Source organism: Colias philodice, chromosome 5 (assembly GCF_061535455.1).
Source record: "Colias philodice isolate Cphi_HAF_F1 chromosome 5, ilColPhil1 Martin Lab GWU primary, whole genome shotgun sequence".
Classification (NCBI taxonomy): domain Eukaryota; kingdom Metazoa; phylum Arthropoda; class Insecta; order Lepidoptera; family Pieridae; genus Colias; species Colias philodice.
In genome coordinates, this window is record NC_143090.1 from 5267516 (window position 1) to 5287186 (window position 19671).

At 33.8% G+C, this 19671-nt stretch overlaps 1 protein-coding gene across 4 annotated transcripts; it reads left to right on the top strand.

Moving 5' to 3' along the window:
- Positions 1–1457: 1457 nt before the first annotated feature.
- Positions 1458–15855, top strand: fru (sex determination protein fruitless). Of its 4 annotated transcripts, none has more exons than XM_089695558.1 (8): positions 1458–1616; positions 2420–2571; positions 3943–4080; positions 4336–4437; positions 7025–7237; positions 9272–9442; positions 10981–11092; positions 14209–15855. In XM_089695558.1, the coding sequence occupies exons 2-8, from the start codon at positions 2446–2448 to the stop codon at positions 14532–14534; spliced, it is 1188 nt and encodes a 395-aa protein (XP_089551684.1). In that variant the 5' UTR covers positions 1458–1616; positions 2420–2445; the 3' UTR covers positions 14535–15855. The 4 variants fall into 4 exon arrangements, with proteins under 4 accessions (XP_089551684.1, XP_089551683.1, XP_089551682.1 ...); XM_089695557.1 differs by lacking the exons at positions 1458–1616; positions 14209–15855 and adding exons at positions 1646–2136; positions 11987–13207; XM_089695556.1 differs by lacking the exon at positions 1458–1616 and adding an exon at positions 1648–2136.
- Positions 15856–19671: the final 3816 nt, after the last annotated feature.

Here is a 19671-nt window from a genome sequence, read left to right on the forward strand (position 1 = left end):
TAACAAACAATTCATTGCTACTTAATGAAAAACAATGTGGACGCAATATGTTCTATTGTTATGCACTATAGGTATAGTTTGCGCCCACCGTGGACGCAAAATGGAAGTTGTACAAATTCGGTGTAGTAATTCGCGTCCACCTTATTTTAGCTATTAATTGTAAAATAAATAAGCTGATTTATAATCCATACTATTCCATGTTTTGTTAGCAAAGTAAAGAAACAGTTACATATTCAAAAATTCACATTTAACAATAAGATACTTACCGTCAAACGCGACGCTGCGCACTATTTTTTTCTCAAAATCCCGCGCGTTTTAGCTCTCTCGTTTAATAACCAAAATTAAATATTTTTTTTTAAATAGGATAGGCGGTGCGCAGGCATAATTTGAATATGTGTGCATGTCTCTTATACATTGAGGTATTATCGGAAATTTTTCTTATTACAATTTTACTTAAAGTATACTTATTTTCGTGAATTTTCTAAAAGATATCCGCAAAATGGACGCGAATAGGCATGTGGACGCGAACAGGCGCAATGACCCTAGGTACCTACCTACTAAATATTAATAGCTACGAATAATCTGAATATCTTTAGCACTACAAAAAATCTTCTACTAGGTAGGTACCCATCTCAAAAATACTACATGATAAAAAATATTTTTAATTTAGGTACATAATATTATGAAATAATTACTATTCTACGTAGGTAACTACTTAAATGCAGAACTGTTATAAATTAACTTATTCGTATTTTGATTAAAAAGTACCTACTAATGCTTTTTGTTGAAATATAATATAACATAACCTATAAAAACTCTAACTTTAGGGGTCATTGCCCTTAATCTATGAAAAAAAACATTTAATCTGGTATGTACACCTAGCCTACCCACCTATTTATATAATATTTATATTTATATAGGTGTATTAAATACACCAAGTACCAAGCTAAATCATACAAAGGGCGCCATCTATATGAAATGTTTGGCAACAGATAGCCATCTCATACATCTCATCAATGCATCAAAAGATGGCGCTGAAACCGGGAAAGAAGATGTGCAAATTCTGTGATAACAAAAATGTCAAGGCCAATGTTGTTAATATCAATCTTTGTGATTTTTTCGTTTTTAAAATAATACAATAATTCAGTAAGTGTTAAATATTTAGAGTAAATGGTTTTAAAATTAAATATATATTTACTTTTTTATTTGTTTCCTGATATCAGATGGTATTTTTGCGCGTCACACATAACCTCAATTCTGTATCTATGCCCGAAATAATTTCGTATAACATGTCAAATATGATTCTATTGACCTTAAATTAGGGCACAATTTATGTATTGTTTACATATCTCATTATTTATGAAATAAAAAAGATTGTGTTCACATATGCTCACAGCTAAAAAAATATATTTATGTTTGAAAATTTTAAATTTACCGCGTCGCTTAGAAACGTATGAAGTTCGCGTTGCGAATAGTGGCCGATTATGATGTGAAAGATATTCCGAAGGCCGTGAGGTGCCGTGAGTGAACACGGAAATCGAGATGTGTGTGTGGTCAAAAAGACAGTGCAAGGTAGGGGTCGGGTGGCGTTTGTGATGGCAAAATTTTTGCAAATGGTGAGTTAGGAAATATTGACTTTGTGTGTTTTGCAGTTGTTTTCGTTTCGTGTTAGTGCAATAGCTGTGTGTAATAGAAAACATCGTTGTTGATTGATAATTTTAAGATTCTGAGATACGGGATCGGCAAATGGCGCTACGAATAGTCAAAAGTTGACACAACTACGCGTTTAGAATCCCGTTCATCCTTCGGTTATCAATTTTCAGGCACGCGGAGTGATCAGTGATATTATAAATAATGGTGCGTCGTGAAATTCCTGAAACCACATACAGATTTAACAACTGGCACATCCAGCTTGGCTATTATAACGGTGTCAGCATGTTGCGATTTTTTTGGCCAGCGGTACTACTTTCCTAAACTTGTTTTATAGACAGCTTGAGGTTTTCGCGTCCTGTAGGGTCGGTGGCCCCGCTGCTAGCATTCTGAAGCTAAATTACATAATGTATGGGTCTCAGTTGGTGCATGCAACAAGTAGATATGTGTCGGCGCTCGGCGGTCTAACTGTCAATGTGGAGTACAGTAAGTTCGCTGCCCGCGGCCCCTATTAATTCGAGCCGCTGATGTCACTTATCTCTCGCTCTACTATCTAGGCCCTATGGCCGCCAATTTTTGTACATAATGACTATAGTGCAAATTTGATAACCTACGCACGTGTCTAATTACTTAGACGTGGTTGCGTACGTTGCTGATGCGAGTTCTATCGAGGTATTTAGCGCCACTTCCTTCTCGCAATTTTGCGAATTCAGTTTTAACAGTAGAGTGATAGTGTGTCCAAAGGAGTAATATGTGTAAAATTTTGCAGCACGGTCACTGACACTAGCACCAACAATGGACCAGCAATTTTGTTTGCGCTGGAACAATCACCCAACCAATCTGACTGATGTGCTTGCAAGCCTTTTACAGCGAGAAGCACTATGTGATGTTACACTTGCCTGCGATGGGGAGACAGTCAAGGTAAAGTGGGAATTTTTTGTCATTGAAACTACTAACAGTATTTCTATTTTTCAAAAAACAAAAATAACATAAAACTATTCTATTTAGCCCTTACATTAAGGCTATTAATCTTGATATATGAATTATTATATAAATTATAAATTAATTCTATTATCATTTAAGTTGATCTGTTTACAATTATGTTATAACAAATTGCATACAATAGTAAACAAACATTGATTAATGTAAATAACATCACAATGTTATTTAAAAGTTCTCATACTGCTCTTTGATCATATAATCAATAGTAATAATAATTTTATTTAGATTTTACACGTATTAATTTTTTATGTTTTATTATATTTTTTTAGATCCCTAAAGTTAATAACAATATTGCAATCAAAAACATAAATATGATATGTTAAATCTTAGCCATCGAGTCAAGGCAGACTACATTATAAATATATTTGCTAATTTCCCAAGGTTATTCTTACAAAATTTTTGATACAATGACTATAGTAGAATTAATTCATGTTTCTATATATACAATGTTTAAAATGTTTCGAACATTAATGATGATTTATAGATTAATATATTGTGCAAATGCAAATATCTTAAATATGAAGGTAAATTTGGCAAACTGTACGAAAGTTTATGCTAATAAAATGCAATATAGTTTGTAGGTCGTCAGTGAATAGTTTTGGTAGTAGTCTGCAAAAGACTTGCATGTTTTTTTTTACTTTCTAATTTTTTATGGCACACGTTTGGCAGCTTTTAGGGTCTAAAGATATAAATTGGTGTGAAATATTCTAAAATGAATGGTAATTCACTGTATTCTACGGATTGGATATCATAATACAGTTAAATAACATATCAAATGAATATATTACTTTTAATATACTGATCTTCATCCTTTCAAAATAGAAAATGTAATTATTTTCAATATTTAAAAGAAAATCATTTTAAACTTCCAAATATTGGTTTATATGGTTTTAAATTTAAGAAACCTTCAAATATGAAGACAGAGTAAAAACTAGACATTACCTAATTATAATATGAATACATCTATCTATGAAATCAGTATTTAGAGACAATGTCTATGTAATAGTCTTAACTAAAAAGACCTTCAAATTGTAATGCATTTTTTGCCTGAAGGTTACTTGTCATGAATATTTTTTTACAGTATAAAAATGGTTTTATTTAATGGTATATTAATGTTTGTATTAAGTTAAAGAATATTTTTATTTTTGGTGACTTGACATTTGTCTCTTCCCATGTGTAAAAAGAATTTGTCGTGTCAGATATTCCTAAGAAGGAATGATAATTATTATACTTATACTTTAATATTAATTTGTAGTTAAATGGGTATAATCATGAAATTTTATATTTTAGGCACACCAGACAATACTCTCAGCATGTTCCCCATATTTTGAAAGTATATTCCTACAAAATTCACATCCACATCCTATAATATTCCTAAAAGATGTGCGATTCTCAGAGATAAAATCATTATTGGACTTTATGTACAAGGTAATTGATTGATGATATTCTACTTTTATTGTTAAAGATTTCTTTATTTCGATTATAATAATGACCTATTATGAGTAAAAAACTTAAAATTTGCTTATTTTTACTGTTGATGTACAAAAAATGTCTTTACATACCTTCTTCTTGTTATTAGCATATTTTAAAGTAAAATTTTGTAGAACTATGTGTTCTCTTTAGCTGTTTTGAATGATGATATTTTAAATATTTTTTGATTTAATTATTTTATGACTGTTTTAGGGGGAGGTTAATGTTGGCCAAAATATGCTACCAATGTTCCTAAAGACTGCAGAAAGCTTACAAGTTAGAGGTTTAACAGAAAATAATACATTGAATCCTAAGGTAAGTTTCTTTACTTGTTTTAAATGTGCTTTTCTAAAATATTTAATAACTCAGTTTGTCAGAATTTTGTTTAATACTTTTTACTATGACCAGTAATACAAAAAAAAATCTAAAATCATATGTAAAATTTTAAATTATTACTATCAATGTTAACTTTTCTATGTATTGGTGAATAGATCGAGGTAAAAAATATTTGTGTATGATACTCATCAAGTATAGTAATGTCGTCTACAGAAGTTGTTTAGCAATTTTTTAATAAAATTTATTCAGATCAGATATCCATTTAAATTCATTACAATAATAACGTTTGTATTTTTAACAATACTACATTAATATATTACTATGTGATACAATACGCAATTAGCGACTGTATCAAAAATTAAATAATAATCAGTATTTTAATTCCTATTTCAATTTGTGTTTCTAGTCCTTATGAAAAAAAAATTGAAATGATAAATATATTTCGTTTATACGAGATTTTATGTGAGATACCTTATATATGTCGCTTTTGACAAATTGTAGTGATATATTTCTGCAATATATGTTGTTAGAAATATTGTCGATAAGTGTACAAACAATCGGCAAAATAGTGCGTGCCAGACAGACGAGTCTGGCACACTTGCGTAGATTGTAGGTATGAATACCGGCCTTGAAGTTTTGGTGAGAGCACAATGACCCTTTATATTCGAATTTATTGCTCGATGATACAGTTTGTAGTTAAACATTTAAATTGTCAACGTGTCCATTTTATTCAGATTCTTATGTGCAAATTATTATTTTGTTAAAATAAATTGATGAATGCCAATATCGTATAGGATTTATTTATTTATTTTTTATAAATGCACGTTATACAGTTAGTAGTTATTATAAAAAACTGGTATTCTTATAAAACAGTTGTGGTCATTTGCTAAATAATATCAATAAAATTTTATCTGGAAGTTATTTGAAGTATTTCACATTTAGGAAGCAAAAGTTTATTAATTTAATGTTATCAAAATTTTATTATAAGTACAATTAGAGATAAAATCTACGGTGGATGCTTATTTTTCATATTCTAAATAAGTACTATGTATATCTAACTTGAAACGTAATAAACGTAGTAGGTAGTAGTGTTAGAGAAAAAACGTGCATTTTTACTACAAATGGACGCGTTTTCAAACCGGTTCATATAAGCAACTGTCACGTGAATACTGAATAGATTCAGTGACACTAAATTTGATAGGTACTTTCATAAACTATTAATCATTTTTTTTCTCATTATTCGTTATCTCTCACTGCATCATTCACTTTAATAATATGAATCTTACCTTCTAGGTAGGCGGTTCCATAAAAACTTATTTTTTCTACATATTGCACTTCATTATAAATACATATTACTGAGATTCTCGATGCAAAAATTCGTTAAAATTTAGATGTTTTAAATATTATAATAAATTAACTATTCGTACATACCTAATACTGGTTATTTAAAGATTGCCATTTGCACCAACCGGACCTTCAGAACCAATTTATTTGTCTGCCCTTGATAAACTTAATTATGCAACGAAGCGAGACATCACATCTTAGATCACGATATTAAATGTAGAAAAAAAACTTGAATTTGTATATTATAAACATTAAAGAATCAGAATTATTTAAATCGGAATTAAATTAGGCATCTTTTAAGAAGTGTCGATACTTGATCTGTATTTTAGGAACTCTTGATCTTGAAGGCGGAAGCTCTATAATATGTTACATTCGAAATTCATCACGTAAAAATCGATTCGCTGAGTAATAATTTTGTACAGATATTACAGATAATAATATTATAATAATATATTAATGAAGTTATTTATTGCCGTTTTAAATCAAGTGTAGTATTTAAAATCCGTTATGTATATTAAACGAGCGGTCGACGATGCAGTAACAGCTTTACAGTGTAAAGAACATCGTATATAGATTTCGTGACGCCGCCGGCGCAAGCTGCATTAGTGCCGTTAGCATGGCTCGAAGCATCATACATATTACCGTATTCTGGCGAATATTTCTATATTATTTCTTGTAGCTAATCTTGTTTCCGACAAACTTAACTAGGATTTGTATGAAGTATTTCACTGTAAGTAGGCCCTTGACACTATCTGATGATAATCTCGATAAATGACTATAAATTTCTATTTTGTTTTAATCGACATATGACCTACTTTCCCTTTTTTATTACATACATAGCTAAAGGTTAATTCGCTAAACTTACATATTGACATCGATAATACTTTCGTAACGTGCTCAAGTTATTTCTATAATCTATCATTCTTGAACAAAATATAATTAGGCTTATTTCCTCAATAGATAATAGATGATAAAAATAGCGTAATATAGTAGATATGTATCAAATATAACGTTAAAACAATCGTATGTATTAAAAGTTTACATCGAATTTATTGAAAATAATATAACTAATTAGATTTAATCAACAGTCTTCTTATAGTGGTATAAAATAGATCATTTCATTATAATTGCCAAAAAAGGCAATCCCGTCGTCCAATAGACATGTCAAACACGACACGTGCCCCCTGGATGGGCAAGGAAGTTAACTTCTTTCTGATGGCAGGCGGAGGAGCGCTCAACGCCATCAGTGAGCGCGGAGAATCTCTCGTCGCGCGGGGACTTCGCCACGCCGCCGGTGGCGCACTCAGCGGGGCCGCCGCTCACACCGCTGGCCGCGCCGCAGCCGCCCGCGCCCCACGTGCCGCCGGAGAAGAGGCGCAGGAAGAACTCGACGGTGCCACGGGAGGACATCGATCTGTCCTATCGTCCGTATGAAGTATGTGAATTTTATGTCAATGTCTTACAAAAATCATGTAGGTAGTGGATTTAATTCAAGCTATGAAAAGACTACAGTTACAGTACAATCTACAGTTTTAAAGTTTTACTTTAAGAAAATTTTTCGTTATTTTTTACTATAATTTGAACCAAAACGTGCCATATTATTTTATGGAAATAACAAATAAGCTCCTATCCAGGTTCGAAACAGAAACCACGGAATTTTCTAATAGACAGACAGTATCAGCTATTTTCATTTCAAACCATAATTCATTACAGTATAGCTAGAAAAAGTACTTAACTGTTAGATCTGTTTCAATCTAACAACAGAAATATAAATTTGTAAGTATAGAATAGAAATTGTAGTCCTCTTGGAATTTCTTATACTTACCATTATAATTTTTTGTATTAATCTGAATGCGCTGTAATTTTCCTTTTTTCTGCAATTTTTTTTTCTCATTATTTCGTAAACATGTTATCAGTTTCAAAGATAACTAATGATATTTCCTTTACATTCTTTCAAATCTTGCTATATTTTTTAATTTAGGTTCATTTCAAGCACTTAAAATTTTAAGCGCGTTAGACATGTGAAGTGAAGTTACATTGTAAAAGAACTGGAGCGGAAAGAAAGCAGAGCGCTGGGTTATTAGATTTATGTTTATTTATGATCTCCTATACGCTATAAAACATATTTGAAGGTTTAAACTAAGGTTGCATAAATTATCGGATTTATATTGGATGTAAAAAATATATGACAAAATAATTAGTTTGACGTCATTATTTTTTATTTTTAGTTAATAGTTAGAATTTTTCTTAACAATAAATTCCTATAATATATATTCCTATAAAGCAAAATTTTATTTATCTTTAGGTTACCTATACGCAGCATAAATCATTTGTACTTACTTATGCACTGAGTAGGTTGAATACATAAAATTTTAATCATGTTTGAATTCGAGTCCTTCATACATATTATAATCTATTGTTATGTTTCACGCGCAAGGGCTCCACGGGCTTAACGCCACGCCGCCCACAATCCTTTACAAACTACTTAACGCGTACAATATTTTAAAGGACAAAGAGAAGAGCGAGAAAGGCCTCATTCAAATCTGGTTTGTTCAACTTTGTTGTTCTGGTTTTTTGACTACCAGAAAAAATCCACGCGTCCGCGTTAAGATGTAGTACTCCGATAATTAACTCCGGTAACTCCGATTTTAGAAAGATGGGCATCTTTCTCAAATCGGAGTCACCACAAAAAAAATATGTAATCTTTCATATTATGAAATAGACCCATATATCATCATCAGCCCATATACGTTCCCACTGCTGGAACACGAGCTTTCTATGAGGGTACAGGCCGTAATCTACCACCCTGACCAAGTGCGGGTTGGAAGATGTCACATGTCGATGTATCGGTCTCACGATGTTTTCCTTCGCCGTTTCGAGCAGTGATGTTATTCATATGTGTATACTCGCCTGGTAACCAACCCCTGACTTAACGATTTGAAGTCCTCACCACCAACTTTGCACGTACCCGTGTATAACACATACAACTCGGCTCGACGGGCTCGGGCTCGGAGCCATCCACATCGCCCACAATGCTACACAAACTGCTTCTTAACCTATCATACCGGGTCACATGAAAAGCGGCAATGGTTTCTCCGTTCTCGCAGGTGCCGACAATCTAACACAAAACGGCATATAACCATTGAGATAATATTACTACGTATGGAGGAGACACCACGAACAAAGTATGTGCGCCATTTTTTTGCTCTAACTAAGTTTTAAAATTTATTATCTAGTTAGGTACTTACCGATGAAAGTTATTCATTTGCACTTTTCCGTATTATTTGTGCAATATCGTAAGTCGTAACACACACGAAGGCATATTTGATGCGTTTCACTTTAAAACAAATAAAAAATGAGCGTGCAGTTACGCCATATGGCGTATGTTGAGCGGAACATAAGTGATGTAGGCGGTGTCGTCTCCATATGTATATCTCAATGCATATAACACATGTAACAAATGGTACAGGGCACGGTGAAGAGCGGCAAGAACTCGACGGGGTCTGGGTCGGAGGGGTCGACGCCGCCGCCGGCGCACGCGCGGCGCTCCCGCTCGCCCGCGCACGCGCCGCTCGTGAAGCAGGAGCCGGAGTACCACGCGCCCGTGCATGCGCCGCCCTACGACCAGACGCACCTGCCGGTAACTATACACGACTGACTACATGTATACGTCATGCGTCATTATTATATACAAGAAGCTTATATCTAATACCTGTATGTTTTTTTATCCCTTTCACACCAACTTGCCAAGTTAGGTGTGAAAGGGATAAAAAACATACAGGCGTCATTCAACGTCATATTTTCTTGTTACAAGTTAATGTTCATACTGAAATCTCCAGTGTATTAGATATAAGCTTCTTGATTATATGTATACGTCGGCATTATTATTGTCATAAAATAATAATATGTTACATTTTATCATCACTTTATATACACATCATAAAACAATAGTATGTGTCCCTACTCCCTATCATCACATCATCACTTACGTACCTGAACCAATCGTCGTTATCATAAAGTTTTATTCTAGTACGGCTATTTCACATACTCGATTTGCACTAATATGACCACTATCTGTTAAATCCCTAGGGTCGTGAATGTAAGGTAAGTATAACCAGCTTTAACTACATTAAAATTTTCATTTTTATCATCATTATATTGACATAAGACAAATGCAATTATCCCTTGGATTCTAAACCTAACATAATCTTTATCAGCTATTCTAAGTAAAAGCTCTTAAAATGCCGTCCATCCTATTCAATCTACTCGTTGTTTCTCTGTATCGATTTAGAGACTTGATGATGAAAACAATGTGTTAGCAAATTAAAGAAAATTCAATTAAAATTAATTACACACTCCTTTCGGCCGGAAACCCTGTCGTTTTTTTAATTAAATTTATGTAAAGTAAAACCACAAACTCTTTCATAACTCTCTTTAATACAATACTTACTAAAAAATGTGAAATATTGAGCATATATTCGATTTTTCAATCGATGAATTCGTATCTATCGATTGGCAATTGTAAACTACATATCATTAAAAAGTAAGACACATAAATATTGTGAAGATTGAGAACAGTCTCAAAATAGTACAGCTAAGAAATAGGCGATATCTATTGACATGATTAAATTTCTTCGATACGGACTCTTCTATGTTACAATTGATGATCGTTTTTTGGTTGGAATTGAGACTATATTTTGAGGCTAGACTTCATACGATCATTGTTCCCATTTTGTATCACTCGCACACAATATATCAACCTTTTAAATTCGACAGGAAACAGTGTTTTATTTCACAGCTAAATATTACTTCAGTGTATCTGACATACCAATAACATTTTAAGATTTATCTGTATACTAGGTTTCCGCCCGCGGCTTCACCCGCGCAGTCAAAGAAAAACTCGCATAGTTACCGTTCCCGTGGGATTTCCGGGATTGCGTCATTTTCCCGGGATAAAAAGTAGCCTATGTAAGGACATAGGCTACTTTTTATCCCGAGAAAGGTCTCGGTTATCAAAATATCTCCGTACTAAATTTCATGCAAATTGGTTCAGTAGTTTAGGCGTGATTGAGTAACAGACAGACAGACAGAGTTACTTTCGCATTTATAATATTAGTATGGATGTTCCTCAAAAACTGAATGGAACCGATATAAACACGCGGGCTTGGAAACTTCCAGACGATGGGAGTGAACGAGATGGCCTCCATGCTCCAGCATCCCATGAGCAACGACTGCAACGAGACCGAACAGATCATACAGCCGCACCCCGACCAGACTGACACCATCGATGGTGAGTCATTTGCCTTTTACGCGACCACTTGATGCATTCGTTTCTAAAATAACAATTTTTTTAGATTAATGAATCTCCAAAATTGTAATTATTTAATTAAATTTCATAATTACGTGTATTTCGCGAAAATAAAGCACTCGAAACGTCAAATAAACGAGCTCGTTTGGTGGTCGGCAATAAAACGTAGAATGTTACCGCCATGTTTTGGATTGAGATCGCTCCGTTATAACGTATATTCCAGTACAAGTTTATTGCTTTATCGCTTCATTACAGCAAAACTGTCTCATTTGTAATCAATAATGTACAGTAATAACGACATTCCGAGTTTTGAACTTAAAACGGAATATTTTTATCGCATTACGAAACGATCTCAAAGCTTTTTTGTTACAATTATTTGCGTTGTTTTGTAATATTACAAATGATTAGGATATTCATTCACCCATATACGAAGTTCCTAAACATTTGTAACCGCATGTTGTTGCCTTACCTTAGCATGATCTACCGTTGCTTTTGGTTCTGTTCTAATTTGCACTAACCATGTTACATTAGATGCTTTTTTATTTCATTTCTTTATACGCTTCTTTTATTTTATTATTTATGAAGAAATTGGTGTAAGGTGATTTTTAACGTATATGATTTGGCGCCCCCGGAGGGACATAGGTCGTTTATCAATTACGCATACAAATTAAATATTACTTATTCATGAGGTACAACATATTTTGAAGCGTTTAACAAAAAATTAAACTGCATGTAAAATAGGATATACGAAACTAGTGAGATTTTGTCGTGTTTGGAGTGCCTTGTAGATTTCGTATTGAACAAAGTAGGGTTTGCAGTGATCGCTAGCATGCTATACAGTTACTATGCAGCAGTCAAATCTAACGTATATTGCAGGTGAATACTATGGCGATGAAAACAATATACTCCCGGAACAGTTAGCCCAGAACATGCCAAATATAGAAAATATTGTTAAATCATTCAAAATGTCATTGAACCATAAATCATATACTATGCCAATGTCGTGTAAAATATGCGGTAAACTTGTCACTAACATAAAGAAACATTTGAAATCTCACAACCCTGAACAACACAAGTGCCCTCTATGTCCCATTATATTAACGCGAGCTGATAATTTGAAAAGACATCTACGGATGAAACATTGTTCTGTTTTAGGTTTAAATAATGTCTCCAACATACAGACCAAGTGCTAGAAGTTAGATAAGGAAATGAATCAATTTTCCCATCACCGTTTTTAGGATACTGCGTTTGTTTTTATCAAATTTTCAAAAGTTGACCCTACTTTTAATGTAAATGGATTATGTAACATCTAAAAGTGATGCATTTATTGTAAATATAAAAGTTATAAATAACTTTTGGTCCTCAAGCAGGTGTTTTTCTTACTAATATTTTTTTGTTTGGATTATCATGACGTGAGCTTATAATCGGCCTTAAACTTATGTAATAATTAGATGTAAGGTGTGGTTTGTTTCAGCTAAAGTTCGTTTTTCTAAATTTCTAAATAATGCTTCTAATTCAACGGTATGTGTATCGCCACAAATGGCAGACTAACATTTTGTACATAGGTGGATTAACGTGACTAATCTTTATGCTTTTATACTAATGAAGTTGGTTTCACGCTCTATTATTCTAAAATAAAATAAAGTGATAAATTCCTTGAATTCCAAAGTTTCTAAACCAATGTTAATAATGTAGTAATTTAGTATTAATTATTGTATGTGATAATACTTACAGTACAAACTTAACGTGTAAAAGGGGATTGGATATCATTTATATTTTATTCAAAATTGAACTATTTTTAAGGCTATGCACTGCTCTCAAGGAGATGTTTCTCTTAAGTTAATGCCCAATTAAGAAATGAAATCTGACCCCCTGTTAAGGATATTACGATCTTAACATAATGATCTCTTCTTGTTCCTTGTAGTAATTGTAAAAAGGACACTAGTATCGGTTGTGTCTAAGACTGATTTTGCCTTGTATTCAGGTATACCTCTTAATATTAATTTATTATCATTACTTTAATTACGAGTTACGATTAGTTTGTATGTAAGTCTATCGTTACTGTGTGTTCGTTGCAAATATATCTCTTTATTTATATCTCTTTTCTTTTCATTTTCATCCTTTTTTCCATGCTTTTCTATGTTTTAATAGCAGATCTATATCTTAAAGACTGCAGTATATATTCAAGCTTGGTGACAGCAATTAATATTATATACTTACAATCACAAATTGGATTAACGAAACACCATTTCTTCAGTATCATTGGTTCATTTCTGCATGAATCTATCGAGAGGAAAAAACATTAATTAAGAAATAATGATTTTCCACGACTTTGTTAACAAACTGTATTATTATAAATAAATGCTTCCATAGCGCTAGGAGAATCATAGCATAGCTCTAACAAATTATTATTCAAAGCTTTCATATAGTGCTAATTTTGTTACAATTTTTATATATATATTTCCATTCTACTAGTCTAAAATTACAGTAGAATTTGTTGGTCAGTACTTAATTGTTCCAATTTATGAAAATCATTAAGCAATGTAACAATTCAGATATTTATGAATAACCAGATTTCACCAGATTCTACTGTGGTGTTTCTTACCACAAGAAAATTCATTTACAAGTACCTACTAAATGCGGCAGCGCCAACTTAAAAGATTTTACATTTGAACAAATTCATTCCTTCCATAGCCTAATTCAACCTTTTTATTTGTAGTGCTTGTTATGTATTTTTTTAAAGACAAAAAACTGAGAACTTTATGTAAAAAGTTTGAAGTACAATATTTGTGACACATTTCCAGGTTCATATAGGCCTAAAATAATAGCGTCGGTTTCGATAGTCATTCATATCTTTTATAGGGTTGGCACTGTAGCACTAGTATTAATGCCGACGCTAGCCTTGAGCACCGGTCGATATCGACGTTTCGGCCGAAAAAAGAGAAGCACATAATTTAAAAATGAGGTGCTCATTCATTAGTCGATCAGGAAAAAATAGCAACAGCCGACGAGTGCTCAGGGGCGGCGGCGGGAGGCTCGAAGCGGGCAGAGCGGGGAAGCGCGGTTAGCGCGGTGGAGTGACAGACGGCTGGTTGCAGGCTCGAAGGGCTGGCACATGCGGCTCACGTTCGAGCGCGTGGCGGGCGCGCTGAACCTGCACCGCTGCAAGCTGTGCGGCAAAGTGGTGACGCACATCCGCAACCACTACCACGTGCACTTCCCGGGCCGGTTCGAGTGCCCGCTGTGCCGCGCCACGTACACGCGCTCGGACAACCTGCGCACGCACTGCAAGTTCAAGCACCCGGCGTACAACCCCGACACGCGCAAGTTCGAGCCGCCGGCGCTGGGCCCCGCGCCCCCCGCGCCGCACGCCCACCCGCACGCGCCGCTCTTCGCCAACCACCTGGACGCCAGCTTCGACTGATTGTCCATGTACTGGCGCGGCCTCGACGCTCCGTGAGCGCGCGCCCCTCGCCAGCTCGGACTCTCCTCGTGTCAAATTTTTAACGGACCGTCTCGCGTCTTTCCTACTTAGGGTTAAGCTGAAGTGCTATTACTTAAGCGGGCCTCGGTCGGGTCCTTCCGGCTCGTCGGCGACGGGCCCCTCGTTTTAGTATTGTCTCGGTTGTGCGTTTGACTTGCCCCAGTGTGACCTTGTATAGATTCCGCGTGAGGAAGTTTAAGAAACGATTCCTGTGAACGGAACGCTCGTCGTTTCTACGTTCGACGGCGTCGACGGCGCCTCGACGCGTATGAGAGTAGTTAAGCAAATTTTTTCTATACCAATCGCTATACGGGAACGGGCATAAGCAATAATATGATGTTAATTTTTATTACCATATTATTTTTTTATATTGTATCGATATACATCTTAAGCTATTTAAGAATATACACTTATATTGAGTAGCGGTGCGACCGCGAAGTGATGCTGGCTATTAACGGTTGCTCTTTTGCGAGCATTTTTGTCTTGTTATATTTATTCATTAGATAGGAAATTATGAGTTTCCTGTAGCTAATTTTATTTATGTTAATATATCCTTTGGGTGGTGCGGAACGACATCAGGAAAGAAAATAAAGGACTGGCAAGAGATTGTGATCTGTCGTTGGTCAACGACATATAAATATTGACTGAATCTCAGTGTAGATGCATTTTTTAACTCTATGAGGCCTTTGCAAGATGGATAATTATTAAGGATTTGTGATGTATCACGGATAGCGCCTAAGGACATACGAAAAGATTTTTTTTTATACTAGACTAGTTGATCTATTTACGGAGATTGTTTTTTTTATACTTAGATATATTCTATTGTCTGATTTAATATAATTTTATATTTATATAACGATATAATATGATTTATTAGTGTTGTTTGTTTTTATGGATTCATCATAATTGTAGTAACAATGATTTCGTTTATTTGCGTTGATAATAAGAGTTAATATTCGAGTCGAAATGTTAACATGTTTTATTATTTTATCGTTGGTAGGTGTTGATTTGTCTCAAGGGCCACGACGCCCGCGCGATCGGTGCTTGGGGTCCAAGACCTCTTTCAATTATTTTAAGATAGGGTGGAAATTGGAAGGTTGCATTTAGTAACTAATGTCGGCATTCTACGATTGGGACTAACCTAGCGTTTATGTATATGTATTTTCAATTAAGATTTAAGATTGTTACATTTTTAGCTAAACACTAGAGTGGTACGGTAACTGAAATGTGATAAAATGGAATGGTGCTAGAACCAAGAGTGTTATCGGTCAATTAAGGAAAGCTGGCATGTTCACAGTACTCACACTTATGCAATTTCACTTACAGTATGTTCAAAAATAAATGCGACTCTAGTTTCATTTTAGACTTGAATTGTAAAATGGGTGCGTTGTAGATAAATATATGCAAATATAATTATGAAAGCTCTCATAATTTACCTGTAAAATTATAATTTAAAAGTAAATCAATTGATGAAGTTAATTATTTATTCTAATAATAATCAATTGGATAAAAGTATTAATAATCATTCAATTATCAAATAATAATTAAATTTCAGGTCATAAAAACAATACAAATAAAACGTGCGCTTACTCCCAACACACGGATGGTTGTTTTGATAATGATTTAAATAACGGGCGTTTTTTTAATAATGTGATAACTCTGATTATTAATTAGTAATTTGATTTTTGAAAAAAAAAATGCCGATTTTAGTCAAAATTTATATTTTTCTAACAAGATCCTTATCATCCAAATTTCCACCTTAGTGAGAAAAATTGACATTTCTAATGAAAATGAACAAAAAATTAAATGATTTTATTAAATACTGTAAAATAGTCTATAATTCTTCCATTTACTGTATCACGAAATTCTTCATAGATTTTTAGATATTCGTACTACACCAATTACATCACCCTGTATTTATAAACAATTGCAAAATATGACACATACATAGGCCGGGAGATACTGACACAAAATTTCGGGTCATTTGTAACAGAATGGCGGTTCTACAGTGGTCTTATTACGCAATGACTAAAAGAAAAATGATGGTCAGAACTCAGAACGCTGGTACCGATTTTCCGCGGTATGGCGACCATTTGGAATCGTCCGAAAAGTATGGCATGGCGATTTTAGTAAATGGCTGCACGACGATGGTTACCTGTGCAAAAGTGAGCCCGGTACAAATGGTTGAATTGTTTTTTTTAAATCAACGCATTCACGTCGGTATGGCGGACTGTAAGTCACATCGTAAAAGTATGGCATGACACTACCGCCTACATCTTTTTTAAGGGCTATCGGTAAATTCTAAAATTTTTGTGTTACAAATCGTTGGACTTTCGCTATTTATCCGACGAGTGTGACTAACGCCCACGCGACTAGTCCGCCGGTACCAGCGTTCTGACCATCATTTTTCTTTTTGTCATTGCGTACTAAGACTCCTCTAGACCGCCATCCTGTTACAAATGACCCGAAATTTTGTGTCAGTATCTCCCGGCCTAACATGTGCAATGTGTAAATGTGTTGACGTTCCAGCTCTTCTTAATATACCTTTAACACGCTACGATTCGACTCCTATTATAATATTAATTAATGTTTTATGATTAGTTATTTTGCATAAATGTAAGGCATCTAGCATCCAATTGAGGTCGCATCTGTCTGGTCAACGGGTAATATAAATACGTCGTACACACCTAGAGATTACAGTATCACTCGAGATTTTACCTTCATTTGTTCAGACCTCTTCGAATTTTACTAATATATTTAGATAATTAAGCCGCCGTTTGTATAAAATTGATCTTACTCTAACGAAACCAATGAAAGATTGTTATGGTGTAATATATTACCGCATCCAAATAATTTATCCGTGATTCTTTCCGATAAAATAATAATAACTAAGTTGTGGCATTATTGCTGTTTTAGTAGCTGTGAACATGCAACTCACTTGTGCAATTTTTTAACATAGTCATAACTCGTATCGTACCTAGATTATACAATCGTCTATTAAATATATAGGGGCCCACTTGAAAATAAGCACTAAGCTCCAACGTTCCTTACGGATTTTATATTTAAATAACCAAAATGTTTCTTCCACAAAGATTTATATTTATTTTTTAAGATTATCAAAGATTTTTATATCTGCCGTTCATAATATTGTGGGCGCTTATAATTTGATAGCATTTCATTCTCAGTGCAATATTACTAGTTATTTAATTACGTAACCAAACTAAATGATATTTTAAAAGTAATTAATGTCTTTTTAAAGAGAATATCTACCTATTTGTATTTACATGTAAGTGATCTACTCCTAATTTCTATGTCTACATAGTAAATTGAAGTTTGGGTTACGGTATTGTACAGGTTTTATAGCTGGTAATATTATTAAGATTTAGCTTGTTTACCTCTGCCAATCGTAATAGTTATGTACTATTTAATAATTTATTATCGCGCAAGTTAAATCCTATTGTTGGAACAGATCATAGCTATCCGGGTTGTTGACGCCGCCAGGGGCGGGAGTGGACGCGTGTATATCATGTGCCACTTTATACCGCGTTAAACGCTTCTAATCGTGAATGCATTTGTTTTTTTATATTTACTATCACTCGAGACCAATTTTAATATTAAATTTGCTATAGCAAATCGATGATTAGTAACATAGATAATTTTAGATATTTTAGGTTAGGATACTATGATAGTGTCTGGCCAGAATATTTTGGAGAATCACATCGTTTGGCTCAGAAAATATCTCTCTTTGATCTCTTTTTTTCAGCTTTCAGAAAGTATGCAACTTAATAATTGTACGATAAACATTTAATTGAACTTAATGAAAGCTAACTTTATGCCATATGGAATTTTAAACATAAGGTTAACGAATTACTAAATTTAGTCTTATGAAAAGAAAGGTCTTGACGACCTAGTCACTTATTTGGCCAACATAATTGAATATTCCAATTTATAGTATATTATAATAAATTTACCTTTATATCACAAGGATGTGATTTTATCATTTAATATCAATGGAGTGCAGGATTAGCTCTGTGGTTATTTTCAGGATAGCAATGGTCTAGTTATGTTCTATTTGTTTCTTTTTAACATTAGCCAATTTGTTATAGTCGTGTATCACAATAGTGTAATACTAATAGGAACGGGGGTGTCAAATCTGCGTGTTCGTAACGTCGGTCCTGTTATATTTTTACATGAATAATTTATGAGCGATTTGTTGTTTATAAATATTTTTGATGTCTTGGTTTGATGCCTCCATTAAAAGTTTAATTTAAATAATTTTGTTTTATGCAAGCAGTTAATGCAATTTTTATTTCACATTGTTTGATGTTATGTAATGCAATTTTAACATGTTGCAAACTCCTGCATTTATCTGTTGTATTTATTACTAATTTTTACATTAAATTGTGGTATGTTACAAGTCGTGTAGTTTCAGTTGTGCGTGTCACATGTTCCACCCCATTTGCGAAGTGTTAAGTACATAATATGATGACCAACCGACATTACTATTTGGGCTGCTCACCATATTAGACAAACGGCAATGCTTCTAGTTGTACGAAATATGCATGCGTTCCTAATTCGATGTCGCAACTGAAGGTATTGCTGAACCTATAGATTAAGATATATTCGATTACTAAAGCAATAAAAATAGCTTAAAAATTTATTAAACATAAAATCCTCTGTAAATAATCGATTAATATAGTAAATATCATACACACCTAGTATATGCCCTGGTCAATGTTGCTTTTATGAAAAATAATACCTACTCATTATTTTTAAGCTATATAAAATCATCTTAATTATACTTACTAATATGGGTTTACCCATAAAACTATAGCGGCGTAAGAGTATTGTACAAATAAATGATTGAGCAAATACGCAAGTATGTACAATTGCCGATACGAATCGTGAACTAGTACCTATCGTAGTAATTCAATGGCCTACCTTAGTATGCAATTAATTCCATCTAGAATATAATCAAATTAACGTTCTACAAATATATCTCAAAATATCACTGCTCCTATTATTACTGGAGCAATTGCGCATAAAAGCAAAAATGTTTGTCGTTTTCTGTAAGGGG

Excerpts from the sequence above, each read along its gene's own strand:
- fru (XM_089695556.1), top strand. The coding sequence starts at position 2,058 with ATGTATGGGTCTCAGTTGGTGCATGCAACAAGTAGATATGTGTCGGCG. Across the intron at positions 4,081-4,335 it reads TATTGGACTTTATGTACAAG|GGGGAGGTTAATGTTGGCCA; the intron begins GTAATTGATTGA and ends TGACTGTTTTAG. Across the intron at positions 9,443-10,980 it reads ACGACCAGACGCACCTGCCG|ACGATGGGAGTGAACGAGAT; the intron begins GTAACTATACAC and ends GGAAACTTCCAG.